This window comes from Thunnus thynnus, chromosome 13 (genome assembly GCF_963924715.1).
Source record: "Thunnus thynnus chromosome 13, fThuThy2.1, whole genome shotgun sequence".
Lineage (NCBI taxonomy): Eukaryota > Metazoa > Chordata > Actinopteri > Scombriformes > Scombridae > Thunnus > Thunnus thynnus.
The window spans coordinates 31,086,829-31,101,728 of NC_089529.1; the positions used below are offsets into that span (position 1 = coordinate 31,086,829).

The window sequence follows — 14,900 nt, forward strand, 5'->3', positions numbered from 1 at the left end:
TTTACACCAGTAATGACTCGACACTCTTAACATGAAGACATAACTGAGAGAAAAGAAGACTCTGAGCTTTTAAATATTATTTATATCAAGCAGAAACAGATCTTAAAGATGAATTGAGACTGATACAATGAAAATATCATGATCACATGACTGATCTGTCTTTGAATAATAACACAGAAACACTTAATGTGATATTAAGTTAAACCCAAATTTAATAAACAACTCTGTAATCCAACAGTCGCCTTCATCACCTGAACGCTTGCAGGTTTTTATCATCATCATCATCATTATCTTCTCTAATATCCATCATCACATGACCTGAACGCGGTCTGAAGCTCTCTGATTGGACGTTTCTCGCAGCAAAGCTCTTCTTCTGGTCGCAGACTGTTTTCAGCTCAGCGTCACAGAGCTGATACCTGCCGGACGTCCTGCTCAACCCTTTACAGAGTTTGTGTTTGTCCTCAGCTCTTCATCTTCTCAGGTCTCAGGGACAGAGCTCGTAGTCGCCGCTGCCGTCGCCGTCGCCGTCTATCTGGTAGATGTTCTCCACCGCAGAACCTCGACTCTGGAGCTGCAGGGTGGTTGAAGTAGACCTGAACTGGACCGAACTGAAGACCTGCTGCTGCTGAGGGCTGAAAGACACAAAGAACTCACATCAGTCATCTGTTCACTTATTCAAGACTTTCTTTGGTTGATTGATTGATTGATTGATTGATTGATTGATTGATTGATAGCAGGGGAAGATGAGGGAAACCAGCAGAGTTTTGAGGGTCATGTGTTGGTAGAATAATAAATAAAACACTTGCAGCAAATACAAAAACATTTTAGATTTAATAATTTACATACTGAATATTATCTCATTGGACTGGTTTCTCTTTTACACTCAAATTACATCTTTTTTTTTAAAGGCAAAGTTCATTTAAATCATCTGGTTTGATGAGTTTTAGTTTTAAACAAACCAAACTTTCAATTCTGTCACTATTTCTACATTTTAAAGAGTTCTTCAGCTACAGTTTGGAAGTATTTTATTTAATCTGACAGCTGGTTTTAGTTCACAGTCGGGTTTATTTTTCAGAGGACGAGTTGATTTTATGTTTTTTCAGTGAAACATGATTAATGTTTCTGTTGTTTTTTTGTCTTTTATTCGTTTTTACACATCAACAAACTCAGACTTCATATAACAATCTAACTGTGAGGCAGATTCTCCAAAACCACAAGGGGGCGTCTTTCCCCACATTGATCATAGAATCAGTTTGATGTTTTTTTCCTCCTGTTTCCTCACATGAATCTCAGCTGATCACCAAAATGTTTTTCTGTCTGTCAGATCCTTAAAAAGAAAAAGTTTCCTCAAAATCTGTAGATGCAGAATTTCACAGCAGAAGAAAGTAAGATGAGCTTCTTCTGCATCATCTGACCGTCTGGACCAACTGCTCTGTTCTCCACAAGGATCTTTAACTGAAGAACTAAAGACACTTAAACTCTCTTTAATATAATTTTTATTATCAGGATTCTCTTCAATCATCTCTTCATGTTTGTTGAATTGTACAATTTTTTGCAGTTTCAGCTGATCTGCTGGTCTGACTTAAAGACTTCAGTTGAAGAAGGTATCAATTAGTGGGAATTAATTGAAAATGTGCAGTAATTAGTACAAAATAACATCATCAAGACAAATTAATTGTTATGATCTTTTTCTGATCATTGTCTGTTTTGTTGAGGCTGAGTTCAATATAAGTAGTTATGATGCTAATTAAGCTTAAAAAAATTAAAAATCTGAAATGTCTCATTAATACAACACATGTATTCATAGTTATAACTTAGTGATCTGGTCTCATTATGCTGGTTGATTATAACTACACTGTGGTTTGATCTAAGATGCAGTTTTTCTAAGATGCATCTCACCAGTTGATCACATGACCTTCTGCTTCAGATGTGACATTTAAGATATGACATTTAGACTAAGTGTCGCAACAGCTGCAGGGCAAGTCCGAACACCCTGAGCGCTCTGAGCGTTACATCAGTCAGCGGTTTCCTCTCAACGCTTTCATATCCGTCAATTAGTTTCTGTTTCTGAGGAAAGAAAAACTCAAAACTGAAAACTTTGGAAACCAGTGGTTTCCAACCTTTTTGGCTTTTGACGTCTTACAAAAAGCAGTGTGTAGTCGGGGTCACATTTCACATGTCTATGAGTTGTTAACAGCTCCACCAAATAGTGATTTTTCCCTCTAAACTTCTCACATGCTTTCATTTCAATAAATGTTCAAATGATCCAATATTTCAGCAAAAATCAAAGATTAGAGAAAAAGTCCAAAAACTGAAAACAGATTTGTGTATCAGAACTTTGTTTTTTCTTCTTTCCTCTCCCATTAATCATCTCACCACCCCTCAGATTTATCTGCTGACCCTTTGGAGGGGCCCGACCCCTAGGTTGGGAACCACTGGACTAAACTAGCTAACTGTATATAAAGTAGTGTAAACTAGCTCCACCTCCAGCAGCTACAACAGTAACATGCTGCTCTAACACTGATGCTTCACTATTAATAATCTAATGATGTCATATATAATAATATATCAGTCAGAGGGACCAAACCACTACTTTTACTGCAATACTTTAACTACATCAAGCTCATAATACTTATGTACTTTTACTGCAATACTTTAACTACATCAAGCTCATAATACTTATGTACTTTTACTGCAATACTTTAACTACATCAAGCTCATAATACTTATGTACTTTTACTGCAATACTTTAACTACATCAAGCTCATAATACTTATGTACTTTTACTGCAATATTTTAACTACATCAAGCTCATAATACTTATGTACTTTTACTGCAATACTTTAACTACATCAAGCTCATAATACTTATGTACTTTTACTGCAATATTTTAACTACATCAAGCTCATAATACTTATGTACTTGTACTGCAATGCTAATAATAATAATACTTTATATTGTTGTATTGGTACTTTTACTTAAATAAAGGATCTGAATTCTTCTTCCACCTGTACATTTGTTTTATAGTGATTAACAACAATAAGGTTTAAACTGGTTGAACTGGGAGTTACAAGAAAATGTTAAATATTCAGTTTTACATCCTGAAATCTGCGTGTGGTTTGTGGTTTCGGGTCTTTTTCTCATTGCTGAGTTTCAGTTTGAACACATCACAGTGTGAATGTGAAGAAGGATGAAGATGACGATAATGATGATCAGAAGTGTGTCAAACGTTTTCTAGGTGAGACCTCATGAGGTTCCCGACTCTGAGGTCCCCCTGCTGACTCATCGAGTCTCCACTGAGTCATGATTTGTCATCAGAGGTGCATAACTGCAGTTTGTTCCAACAACGTTTTATTTACCACAAACTTCTAAACCAAAGAGATCAATTCAGATCTTTTATTGGACTCTAATTCAGGTTTAAAACGCTCCAGCAGCAGCTGTCTGTAGTTTATAGTTTCACTTTTTCAGAGATCCAGTGTGACTTAATTGGAGATGAAATTCAGAAAAAGTTGACCTTCTTTTAAAAATAAAAGAAGTTTAAATGAGCCGATGTGAGTGAGTCATTAATGGTACTTACATTTTGAGTCGGTTCGATCTTCTCGCTGCAGAGACAGAAAAACATCAGAAATAAAAACATTAATAAAGAATCAAGTCAAACACTGATATACTGGATTAAACCAACATGATTCCTGACAGACTCTGATGTTCTGTTTCATACGTCACACAACTGATAGAAACGAAGGAAACAACAACAACAAAACCCAAAATATCATAAACTGGATTCATTCATACTTTTTAGCTCTTTTGATGCTGAAAGAGGATTTTCCACAACCTGGCAACCCAAAAGTTGCCTTTATTAATGGCTTATGAATGATCTATAAAGCATGAGTAAATGATTAATCCCTTATAAAGGATGACTTATCATGAAAATAAGCAGAAGGCATAAAAGGACATTTCTTTCTCTTTATAGAACTCAAATATAAAACAATAAATTTCACGTTTAGATCCAAACAACAATGAACTGATCTACTAACAAGTATTGTGTGTGTATCAAAGCTGATATATCTGATTAAAAACACGTCAGTGAGTCACACCACTGCACTGGGTCACATGTTCCTTCATCATGAAGAGTTTGGTCACGTTAGTTTGTTTAGAAACGGCTCCAAACACTAATAACAGCATCATGTTTTCAGTCTCTGGAGAGTAGTTCTGTGTAAGGCAGACGCTACTGAGCATGTGCAGGAACACGGTTCTGTTTACAGCTTCGCCAGCTTGTTCTGCTGCAGATCAGAACTTCAGTATAATCCCTCTGATACACACACAATACCTGTTAGTAGATCAGTTCATTGTTGGTTTGGATCCAAACATGAAGAAAAATATAGAAAATCACCAGAATTGTCCTTTAATTCAGTTGCATTTATGTAACATCACACACTACAGAAAGAATTCATTATTGAGACTTAAAAGTGTTGTTTTCTTGAAAGGCTGAACATGTTGAAGGATTATTAAACTTCTTATAAATACAAATCAACTTGTTCCCAGAAATTAAAATCGACATGTGATTGTAGAACAGATGCTGAAGTGATCTCACAGCTCCGGTCAGAAAATAACATTTTTATGATTCATTCATTCGAAAGAATCTCTAAAATGAAGAAGTCACAGGCGTCAACGGCTCACATGACTTCCATCATGGCCGACTGACCACTGCTTCCTCTCAGGGTTAAAACTAAGGAACATTTTCCCTCAAACACAGAGTCAGTTCTGTTGTTGTGGCTGTGAAAACATGACTTACCGATGATGATGATAACACCTGCTGTGACCAAAGCGATCAACGCGAACAGAACAGACACCAGAACCACAGTTGTACTGCTGCTCGTCTGCTGAGGCTGATGACAACAGAAACACACTGACTATCACTTCAGCAGGTAAAAAATTCCTTTACATACATGAAACTCTCCTGGTTAAAACCTCAGTATAAAAGATTAAAAACTGTGTTAGAACATTTCTGGTTCTTTCATAAAATCTACAAACTGTGAACATAAACAATTTTAGGGTTTAACTACGACTCCCAAGCTGCATTTTGGCAAAAAAAAAACATCCAATCACTGAGCTAAAATGTGTGACTTACCTCTAATGTCATAATTTTCATACCATCATATTATATACTACATATACTTTTTTATTAGCACTACTTTGGCTTCATTTATCTGTTTTTTTACTGCCTCATGAAGCACTTTGTAACATTTGTTTTGCTATAAAAAATTATTATCATTATATCTGAGTTATTGAATTGCGAGTTCCCAACTTGTAAATAGTGTCAACACATCAAAATTCATGTTGTAATGTTAACTGGGAAACTATATCGATCTATATCAATATAACCGTCTGGTGCTTAATGATGTGGAAGAACCTGGAAACCAAACAAACATGGACGCCGCAACTCAGCTAATGTTTGATGTAATTTTAACCCAAACTTACTGCACATGGAGTTATATTGTTAATACACAGCACTGTAATAATACAACTATTTGTTAATGTAACGGTGAGCTGAAGCTAATGATTGTGATGTTGAGAAAACTAATTATACAACCTGCTGATTAAATTTTGATTTCTGGGTCAGTTTTTGATTAATTTGGTAACTACGGCAACGTGTTTTATTCCCCAATTCAACAATGCAACATTTTGAATTTGTTATTTGCTCTGATTAGCACGTCTAGCTGGCTTCATCTCCATAGCAACGACAGCTGAGGCTCCTGGGTATTGTAGTATTCAGAGGGTAAAACAGGATTTTGTTTGGCCGAGATCACGCTGTATATTCTACACTAGTAGAAGGTTTTTATTCCTTTTTGCTATAAACTGTGAGACATTTACAATGAACGACGTTACAACATTCACAGTTTGTTTCAAACAGTCTGATAACCGCTAGACTTTTGGTTCATGTTGTTTCAACACCTGCTGAGTCATCAGCAGCTATAAAAATTCACAGCAACACACACGTACGCACACACATACACATTAGCATTTAGCTACATGTCTGTTTTGGTTCAGAGTTTTGATTAAATTTGGATGTATTTATACTTATTGCTACTTCATACCTCTACATTTCTGTGACAGCTAGTTTCTGTTACTGGCTACAGATTGAGATTAAACATTTTACATATAAAACACATAAAATGTGATTTATTGTTACAGATTAAACTATGAAACAGGATATAAAGTAGTTAAAAGAACAACCTCCAGCAGTAACAATGCTTCCACATGAATGAATCAATGATAACAATAATAGAATATACATAATAATATAACAGTGTGAAAAAGAGCATTCTGTGTACTGAATGGACCTACAGTAAAGGTACTTTTTCTTTCAATACCATCAGTAAATTCAGCTGATAATACTTCAAATATGTAAAACTTTGGATGTACTCTAGTATATTTATTTTACACTGCAGTTTTTCTACTTTTACTTTTGTGTTAAAGCAGAATTAATCAAACAGTCTGTAAACACATCTGACATATCATCAGCTTATAGAGCAGACACAGAGCAACACCGTCAACCCATTAACTGTGTCAGTAATAACTTGTGAGGTTCCTCAGGGTTCTATGCTTGGTCCTTTTATATTTTCAATTCACATGTTAACATGTAAATGTATTTCATCTCATTACCCGCCTCTAATGCAGCTAAATGCTCTGGAACACATTTTTGATATATTTGTTCTTGTAGAAATGTGTCTGTGTTTTATGACACAAAGCGTATAAACTACAGCGATGTTCTCACAGTCACATGTTGCTCTTTCACACAGGAAGTCTTTATGTCTCTCTCACCTCGGCCTTGGCGCTGTCCGGGGGTGAAGTTGGGAGGCTCTCTGCAGAAGTAACATGACCTGCAGGATGAGGAAATGAAAGCAGCTGTGTCAGCAGCAGCATGATGTCATGATGAAGCTCATGAAGGAAAAACATCTGACTGGACTTTATTTCAGGGTTTCTGGTTTGGATTTAAAGATTAATGATGAAGATGAAGAGCGGAGGACGTGAAGAGTCACCATCAGTCAAACATGATTAAACTTTATTTTGAATGAATGCTCAGTACAAACAACTGAACTGTTATTAAACATTAAACCCTATAAGATGTAATAGATTAGAATAAATAATGGAATAAAGTAATTATTATAAAGTATATTAGATTAAATTAGATTTGTCAAGATTCTTCAGATTAAGTTATAATATGTTGACTTGCTGTGCAAAAGTTAAAAGTTTTTACTGATTTATATATCAACACTGCAGTAAACAGGAAAGACCAGAATTCAACCTTTTGATGTTTGTTTCACTGTATAAAAGATATTAAGCCATTAAAATGTACAATTTCTATAAAAACATCAGATGGAATTCATAATATCAACACAATGGAGCTAAAACATATAACCAAACCACATAAATATAAGATAAATATTGATATTTCCAGATGTGGATGGACAAACATGTAGTAAAACACATATATATATATATTTAATCAATATAAACTATTAATCATGTATCATCAAAACATTTTTTAAACAAACTAGTACAAATAATCTTTATTTATTGATTTACTTATATTTGTTTTTATTGTTATATATGTGAGAATGAATGAATGTATTTGGTATTTTATGTCTGTTTTATAAATAACTGTGATTGCGGATTTTGATAAGTGATATATAAATACATTTATTATTATTATTATTATTACAAATGTACAATAAAGCTGAAAGAGGACATTTTATTTTCAGTGCAGTGAGTCTATCAGCATGTTTATGTATTAAACTGTCTATAAAAATTACTTTAGAGGATTAAACAATAATTACATATTTACTTACTAATTACTGTGTGAAAGTAACTTTGGCCAACAAAGAGAGTAAATAGAGTTTAATATGTAAATCATTGTGTGTGTGTGTGTGTGTGTGTGTGTGTGTGTGTGTGTGTGTGTTTGTGTGTTGGAGTCGTACTTGTTTCGTAAGTGTCTGTCGTCTGTTCTGTACTCGTCTTTTCCTTTGTTGTTGTTGACGTTGTTGACTGAGGAGCTGGATCTGAAATCAGTCACATTACGTTACATCATCCAACATCAGTAACATCTGGAACATCTGGGCTGGGGAGGGCGTGTCGGTGTCTGTGTTTGATTGACAGCAGCTGGGGGGGTGTATCGGTGTTACATCATATGAACGGACACAAAGTAAACAAACTGCTGTAGCTACGAGTCATGGACACTAACAGGGATTTTAAGCAACAACCAAACCTGCAGCTAACGGATCTGAAATGACATCTGCAGGTATGTTTACATGCAGTTTAATGTGCTGCAGCTGAGCAGCTAATTAGCCACCTAGCCTGCTAACTGACATTAGCGGAGCACTTTTCCCTGGTGAATAATGTTTGTGGCTCCTTCAACAAGGACAAGATGTGTGTTCACGTTTGTAAGTTAGACAAGACGGAGACTTTAGCAGGAAGCTAATGTGGCTCCTGTGTTGTGTAGCAGGATGCAGTCAGGCTCAGTGTGACCGTCTGCCGATGATAGAACGACATGATATCCTTTATTAAAGATTTGACTGGATGTATGGAAATAAAGACTCCAGTGATGTAAGCAGATGATGGAACAAGATTTAATCGAAATAATGTAAAACTAGGTGCGATCATGAAATTAAAGAATTTAAAATATAAATTTCTCCCTTTTGGTTTCTGATTTTATCTCAAAGGAGAACACAGGAAGTGATTTATCAAGCAGATATGGTGCTGTTCATTTATGGCTGCAACTAATGATTATTTTCATTACTGATTGAAATGTCAGGTATTTTCTCGATTAATCATCATGTTATTTTGGTCTTTCAAATGTCAGAAAATGTTGAAAAGTGTTGATCAGTGTTTCCTAAAGACGACGTCCTCAAATGTCTTGTTTTTTCCACAACACAAAGATATTCAGTTTACTGTCATAGAGACTAAAGACACCAGAAAATATTCACATTTAAGAAGCTGGAATCAGATAATTTTCATATGAAATTCTCACAATGATTATGGTGCTGAATATTAACTGTGGATGTATTAATGGCTCCTCCACTCAGCCTTACTGGCAGTTTGTCCTGGTGGTCAGTCGCAGTACTGCAGCCATAACATAATTTTCCCCACAGACCTCCATTATAAAAGAGACATCTGTAAAACTGCTGACGAGATATTATCTTTGTATTATGAGCTTTTAATACACAATGGCTTCAAGTGGCCATTTGAGGAACTGCAGTTTTTGGCCCCTACATGTTTCTTTATTTTTCAGCTCCAGAGGCTGTTTGGTTTCTACGGTCCGGTGTGATCAGCAGCCAATCAGGAGAGACGCTCCGTGCTGCGCTTGGATTTTATAACTGAACTAAAACCAGGACGCACTTTTTATTTCTCTGACTGTGTGAATCTGTTTTAACATCACAGACGATGAACAACAGCATTAAAACCAGTAAAACATGAGACTCATGTAGCTGTTATATCAGGTTAGTGTGAGGCTGCTGCTCTACAGGTTGTTCTGGTCTCCAGTCAGAGACAGTTGATGGATCTCACACAAATATTCTGCCTGGAGAGTAAACTGATCGTTTCTGAAATCATTTCTTACCTTTCTCAATGATCAGATCGATGTGATGTTTTTCATCATTGTTCAACCCAGATATCTGCACTCTGCATCCGTACCGTCCAGCATCTTCTTCTGTGGTGTTCAGGATCGTCAGAGAAACATTTCCATCATCCAGTCGTCCCAGTAACTGATACCTGCTGGAAACTCTGGTTGATTCTATCACTTTATGTCCGTCTGTGGAGATGATCTGGTCGTTGCAGCCTGAAAGTGGTATTGATCCTCGACCCCAGCAAACTGACGTCGCTCCGTTATGCTTGATGTCATATTCACACAGCAGAGTGATGTTCTCACCTGCTCGACCAACAACCTTCATGCTGCTGCTGCTGCATTCAATGACTGAAGACACAAACACAGACAGACTCTGTTAATGTTGCTGCTTAAACAGCTTCAACTTTATGTTTCAGATCCTTCGAGTCTCGTCAGAAACTAAAATCCAGATTCTGTTTTCTTTACTGAGAAGATCTGAAGATAAACATCTTAGTTTCATTCTGTTAATAACCGTCAGCATCTTCTTATCTGATCAACTGTTCAGTTTGTTGCTCTGAGAAAAAGATGTTTGTTGTAAAGCGGATGTTTGTGGAATATTATCAGTTAACAGATGCATTGACTCCCTTCCTCTTTAAAATGTACTTTAATATTTTAACTGTTTAAATTGTTTTCTGTTTTAGCTTGTTGATTATTTTCAGCTTCACTCTGTTTATGAAATGTGCAATACTGTATAAATAAAGTGAAGTATTATTATTATTATTATTATTATTATTATTATTATTATTATTATTATTATTATTATTATTATTGTAGTTGTTCCTGATGGTGTAGAGTGAATATAAAGAGCAGAGTACCTGAGAGCAGAGCCAGCAGCAGCCAGTTGAAGCGTTTCAGCGTCGTCATGATGAACAAACTGACAAACTGACAAACTCACTTTCATATTTAAACTCACAGCTGCTGTGAGTCACCACAGCTGCACCGCACACTGCAAAAAAAAACTCACTTCACTTTACTGCTGCACAACTCAACAAAACCCTTTATCTCTCTATGATTGGAGAAAATATTCAAATCAAACCAAAAATAACAAACAAACAAACAAACAAACAAGAAAATCAAGAGAATCATCAGTTTCATTATTCACACTTTATAATAAACAACTGTTGCTGCACTTTCAGTGTCGTGAACCAAACATGTTCACTGAGCTGCTGCTGGGAGAGTTAAATATGAAGAGCTGTAAGGATTAATTATTAATTGATCAACATAAATTGAATCAATTAATTGTCATTTTTGAAGACAAAATGCCCAAATTCTCTGATTCCAGCTTCTTAAATGTGAATATTTTCTGGTTTCTTTAGTCTCTATGACAGTAAACTGAACATCTTTGGACATTTCAGGTCAAATTTTGGGTTTTTCATCGTTTTCTGACATTTTAAACGACTGATTGAATTTGTGTCTCAAAAGTGAAAATTAATAACTTACTGTAATGAAGTAGTCTTTCTTATAAGTGTAATTTGTATTTTAATGACACTTTTATCTTTAATATTTATGGTTTTTCATGAGTTTATTTATGTGTCTGTGCAGGACAGACTGTGTGGTTCAGTCTTTATGTTTCTATTAGAAGCAGTTATCTGTCATTTTTTGCAGCTGATGTTTGAAGATTACACATGTTGGGTGGACTGTTGGTGTGTGGTCAGCACATGACTTCCTGTTAACAGCATTTAGCATCTGCTGTTTCCTGTGTCTGAACATCGGACTGAGTTTCACTTCATCAAAGTCTGCAGGGAGGGGAAGTTGAACCCCACACTGCAAAAAATATCTTCAACATGGAGGTTTAAAGGCTAGTAGACTTTAATATTTACTAGATTAGAGTTTATGGCTGTTTTTTCTGTTAAAGTTTGTCTTTACAAGCTGAAATTACAGACAAACAGCAGAGATAAACACGGAGGGAATCAAACACTGTGACAAACACTGTAAAACACTGTCAGCTCCCCGCCGCCTTACAAATGTGACTTAACTGAACAAGTTCAATAAACTGCAGATATTAACTGTAAACAACAAGTCAAACTCTAATAAAACTTATATATTTTAACAAGTTCATGACAAAACTTTAGTTGATTTCACTAAATTTCTGTTTTATTTTCAGCACAGGCTGCAGTACCATTTCTGGCCACAACATGTGAGTCTATGGGCAGATGGCGCTATTGTAATGTTTTGGCTGATGTCATAAAAATTGATGCACAAATAACAAAAATTCATATTTTCACCTGTTAACTAGAAGAACACAGTAAACAAGGACATTTATGACACACTATAAACTGCAGTGGATATTAAATAATATTACAGGACTGTCTTTCTTTCTGTCCGTCGTTGAACTTCAACAGATAATGTAGATTTAAAGACATTTATTTGATTAATTACCAACATTTATTTACAGAATTTATTCAATTAATGATCCATCTATTTACTTATTTCAGTTTTTATTAATGTTTTTACTTTTTTGAACAATTAAAATATGTCTGTATTTCTATGTATGTATTTAATTTGTGTATTTATTGATAAATAAGTCGTTGTTAGTCCTCCATATCCTCCTTCACAGAAGGAGCAGCGTGAAGTCTTCATAAGACAAATTAATTTTATGACTTTGTTGGTGGCTGTAATCATCATTTATTTCCTCTGATGAAAAATAATAATTAATTAAAGTTATTTATAAAATAATAAATAGTGATAATAACAAGTTGAAGTATAAAGTAGCATCACGTGGAAATACTCAAGTAAAGTACAAGTACTTCAAAGTACTCAGTTACTTTCCTCCACTGATCATGTGTTTTATAATCAGTGATAAATACAACAGGTTAATTCTTTGGTCAGTGTCGCCACCTGCTGGTCAGACAGCAGAACTACAAAATATCACAAACACATTTAGATGTGTAGAAATGTAGAAATAAATCAAAGACATGTATTTATTTATTAATTACCAACTTTTATTGCATTAATTGTCCACATGACAGACAAAGTGTTTGGATTATTTGATTATTTTGCAGGAAAAACAGACTTCAAACATTCAGCCTCAGAAAAGAGGCTTCATGACAGCAGGAAGTTCACATTAGTATACAGCTGTTTCCTGTATGTTTCTACACAGAACTGTCCTCCTCCTCTGATTGGTTCAGCTTCCCGTCAGCCGCTGCTCTCTGATTGGTCCTCCAGACTCCTGCAGACGCAGAACAGAAACATAAAAACACAAAAACATGCAGCAAGTGGAACTAATACAGTAAATAAAACACCTCCAGAGTAGAAAAAAACAAGTGTGTCTGTGTGTGTGTGTGTCTGTGTGTGTGTGTGTGTGTGCGTGTGTGTGTGTGGGTGTGTGTGTCTGTGTGTGTGTGTCTGTGTGTGTGTGTCTGTGTGTGTGTGTGTGTGTGTGTGTCTGTGTGTGTGTGTGTGTGTGTGTGTGTCTGTGTGTGTGTGTGTGTGTGTGTGTGTGTGTGTGTGTCTGTGTGTGTGTGTGTGTGTCTGTGTGTGTCTGTGTGTGTGTGTGTGTGTGTGTGTGTGTGTGTGTGTCTGTGTGTGTGTCTGTGTGTGTGCGTGTGTCTGTGTGTGGGTGTGTGTGTGTGTGTGTGTCTGTGTGTGTGTGTGTGCGTGTGTGTGTGTGTGTGTGTGTGTGTGTGTGTGTGTGTCTGTGTGTGTGCGTGTGAGTACTGACTGTAAGCAGCTGTCAGCATCAGTGCAGGTATGAAGATGATGAAGGAGAGTCTGAGTGTGTGTCCGATGAAGATCTGCAGACTGTTTACCTGCTGAACAGGTGACTATAAACAAACAAACAAACAAACAAACAGTCACACAGTTAAACATTTGTGTTATTAAAGACAATATTTATACAAAACAAAGTTGTTTTCTTCTTCTTTTCATTTGAACAACACGTCGCTATGGTAACGACAGCTTTTGAGTGTTTGGTACCTGGACCGGCGCCACCATTGGTCCCGTGGTGTCGTCTCCTGTGACATCACTTCCTTTCTCCGCCGGCTCGTCTCCTCTGCTGGAACCTGCTGAACACAAAAACTCTCAGAATGCAAACAGACTCTCTGCAGCTGTCCACTGATGATGTCACTGATGATGTCAACTTGAGTCAGCGTTGGTTGTGGCTACGCTAGCCGCTACACGCTACAGTCTCCAGTTGCATTGTGGGTAATGTAGGCGCCAGGTTTTGACAAGGAAGAAGAATGTGTGGAATAAAAAGATGAAACTGTGACCAAATGATTCTTTTATGATATAAAATTTATAAAATCATGAGAAAAGACTTAGTGGAGGTTTTTTGTCTGTTCGGGGTTCCTGTAGTTCAGTTTCTGTCCATCTTGAACTTACCTGTTGTAGTTGGTGGTGCGTTCAGGTCCCCAGCGTCGCCGTCTCCTGACAGCTCAGAGGTTTGTGTCGCTGGCCAGTCGGAGACATCAGAGCGACCTGCAGACACAACATTCAGATTTTAACATTTTCAACAGGAAGCTGAAAGTCTGAGTTTGTCCTGAGCTGAGCGAGCGGAACGCACCGCTGATGATGATGAGGTGAACGTGGAGTATTTGGTCGTTGAAGAGGCCGGGACGCTCGACTCTGCAGTGATAGAAACCAGAATCTGACGGTTGAGAGTTTAAGATGGACAGATAGGAGACGCCATCGGACGGCGAGGAGGAGACGGAGTACCTGAGGAGGAGAGCAGGGAGTATTTAAACACTACAGTTCCCATGAGCCTCAGCAGCTGTGACATCAGTTAAAAGTCTCAGATCGACCTTTAACTCCTGTTTGGTACAGCAGTGCATTCTGGGACATGTAGTCAGCAGTGTACCTGTCCGACTTCCTGTATGTGACCTGATCTCCAGCCGTCTTGATCAGAATGTCGCGGCAGGTGAACAGCGTCGGCTCTCCCCTCCCCCAGCACAACCCGACTCCGCTCTGCCTCATCGCCTCTGAGCGGCACGGCAACGTCACGCTCCGCCCAGCCACGCCCACCACCGTCTCCGAGGTGACCGCCGACACGCAGGCCGGCACTGACACCAACACACAAACACACAAAAAATATCTGTTAAAGTTTAAACTTGTTAACAAACATCCAGCAATTACTTGTGGCGTTCCTAAGGGTTCTGTTCTCGATCCTTTATAGTTTCAATCTGGTTCAAGAAACTTGACATGATGTTTTTTATCTGCTTGTTTTCAGCAGAATAGTCTCTGTAAACGACGCTATGAGACGCTGAGAGTGAACCAGAATGAGCTGAAACTCACTATAAAGCTC

General features: G+C 37.1%; 2 protein-coding genes across 5 annotated transcripts in view; both read right to left on the bottom strand.

The window, feature by feature from the left end:
• Positions 1–62: 62 nt before the first annotated feature.
• On the bottom strand, positions 63–10,535 carry LOC137196194 (hepatitis A virus cellular receptor 1 homolog). 2 transcript variants are annotated; one of them, XM_067609047.1, is made up of 7 exons: positions 10,477–10,535; positions 9,617–9,970; positions 7,980–8,054; positions 6,823–6,881; positions 4,793–4,886; positions 3,578–3,602; positions 63–632 (listed from the first exon to the last, which is right to left on the bottom strand). In XM_067609047.1, the coding sequence occupies exons 1-7, from the start codon at positions 10,523–10,525 to the stop codon at positions 485–487; spliced, it is 804 nt and encodes a 267-aa protein (XP_067465148.1). In that variant the 5' UTR covers positions 10,526–10,535; the 3' UTR covers positions 63–484. The 2 variants fall into 2 exon arrangements, with proteins under 2 accessions (XP_067465148.1, XP_067465147.1); XM_067609046.1 differs by having other exon boundaries at positions 7,980–8,060.
• A 2,046-nt stretch (positions 10,536–12,581) lies between these two features.
• LOC137196195 (T-cell immunoglobulin and mucin domain-containing protein 4-like) overlaps positions 12,582–14,900 on the bottom strand; it is a 3,899-nt gene continuing 1,580 nt past the window's right edge. For 2 of the 3 annotated variants that reach the window (XM_067609049.1, XM_067609048.1), the window contains 6 exons: positions 14,457–14,658; positions 14,163–14,314; positions 13,982–14,077; positions 13,577–13,665; positions 13,323–13,425; positions 12,582–12,830 (listed from right to left, as the gene is read on the bottom strand). In XM_067609049.1, coding sequence (XP_067465150.1) covers positions 12,754–12,830; positions 13,323–13,425; positions 13,577–13,665; positions 13,982–14,077; positions 14,163–14,314; positions 14,457–14,658 — 719 coding nt within the window. In that variant the 3' untranslated portion in view covers positions 12,582–12,753. The remainder of the gene's footprint in view (positions 12,831–13,322; positions 13,426–13,576; positions 13,666–13,981; positions 14,078–14,162; positions 14,315–14,456; positions 14,659–14,900) is intronic. The other variant, XM_067609051.1, reaches the window with a different exon arrangement.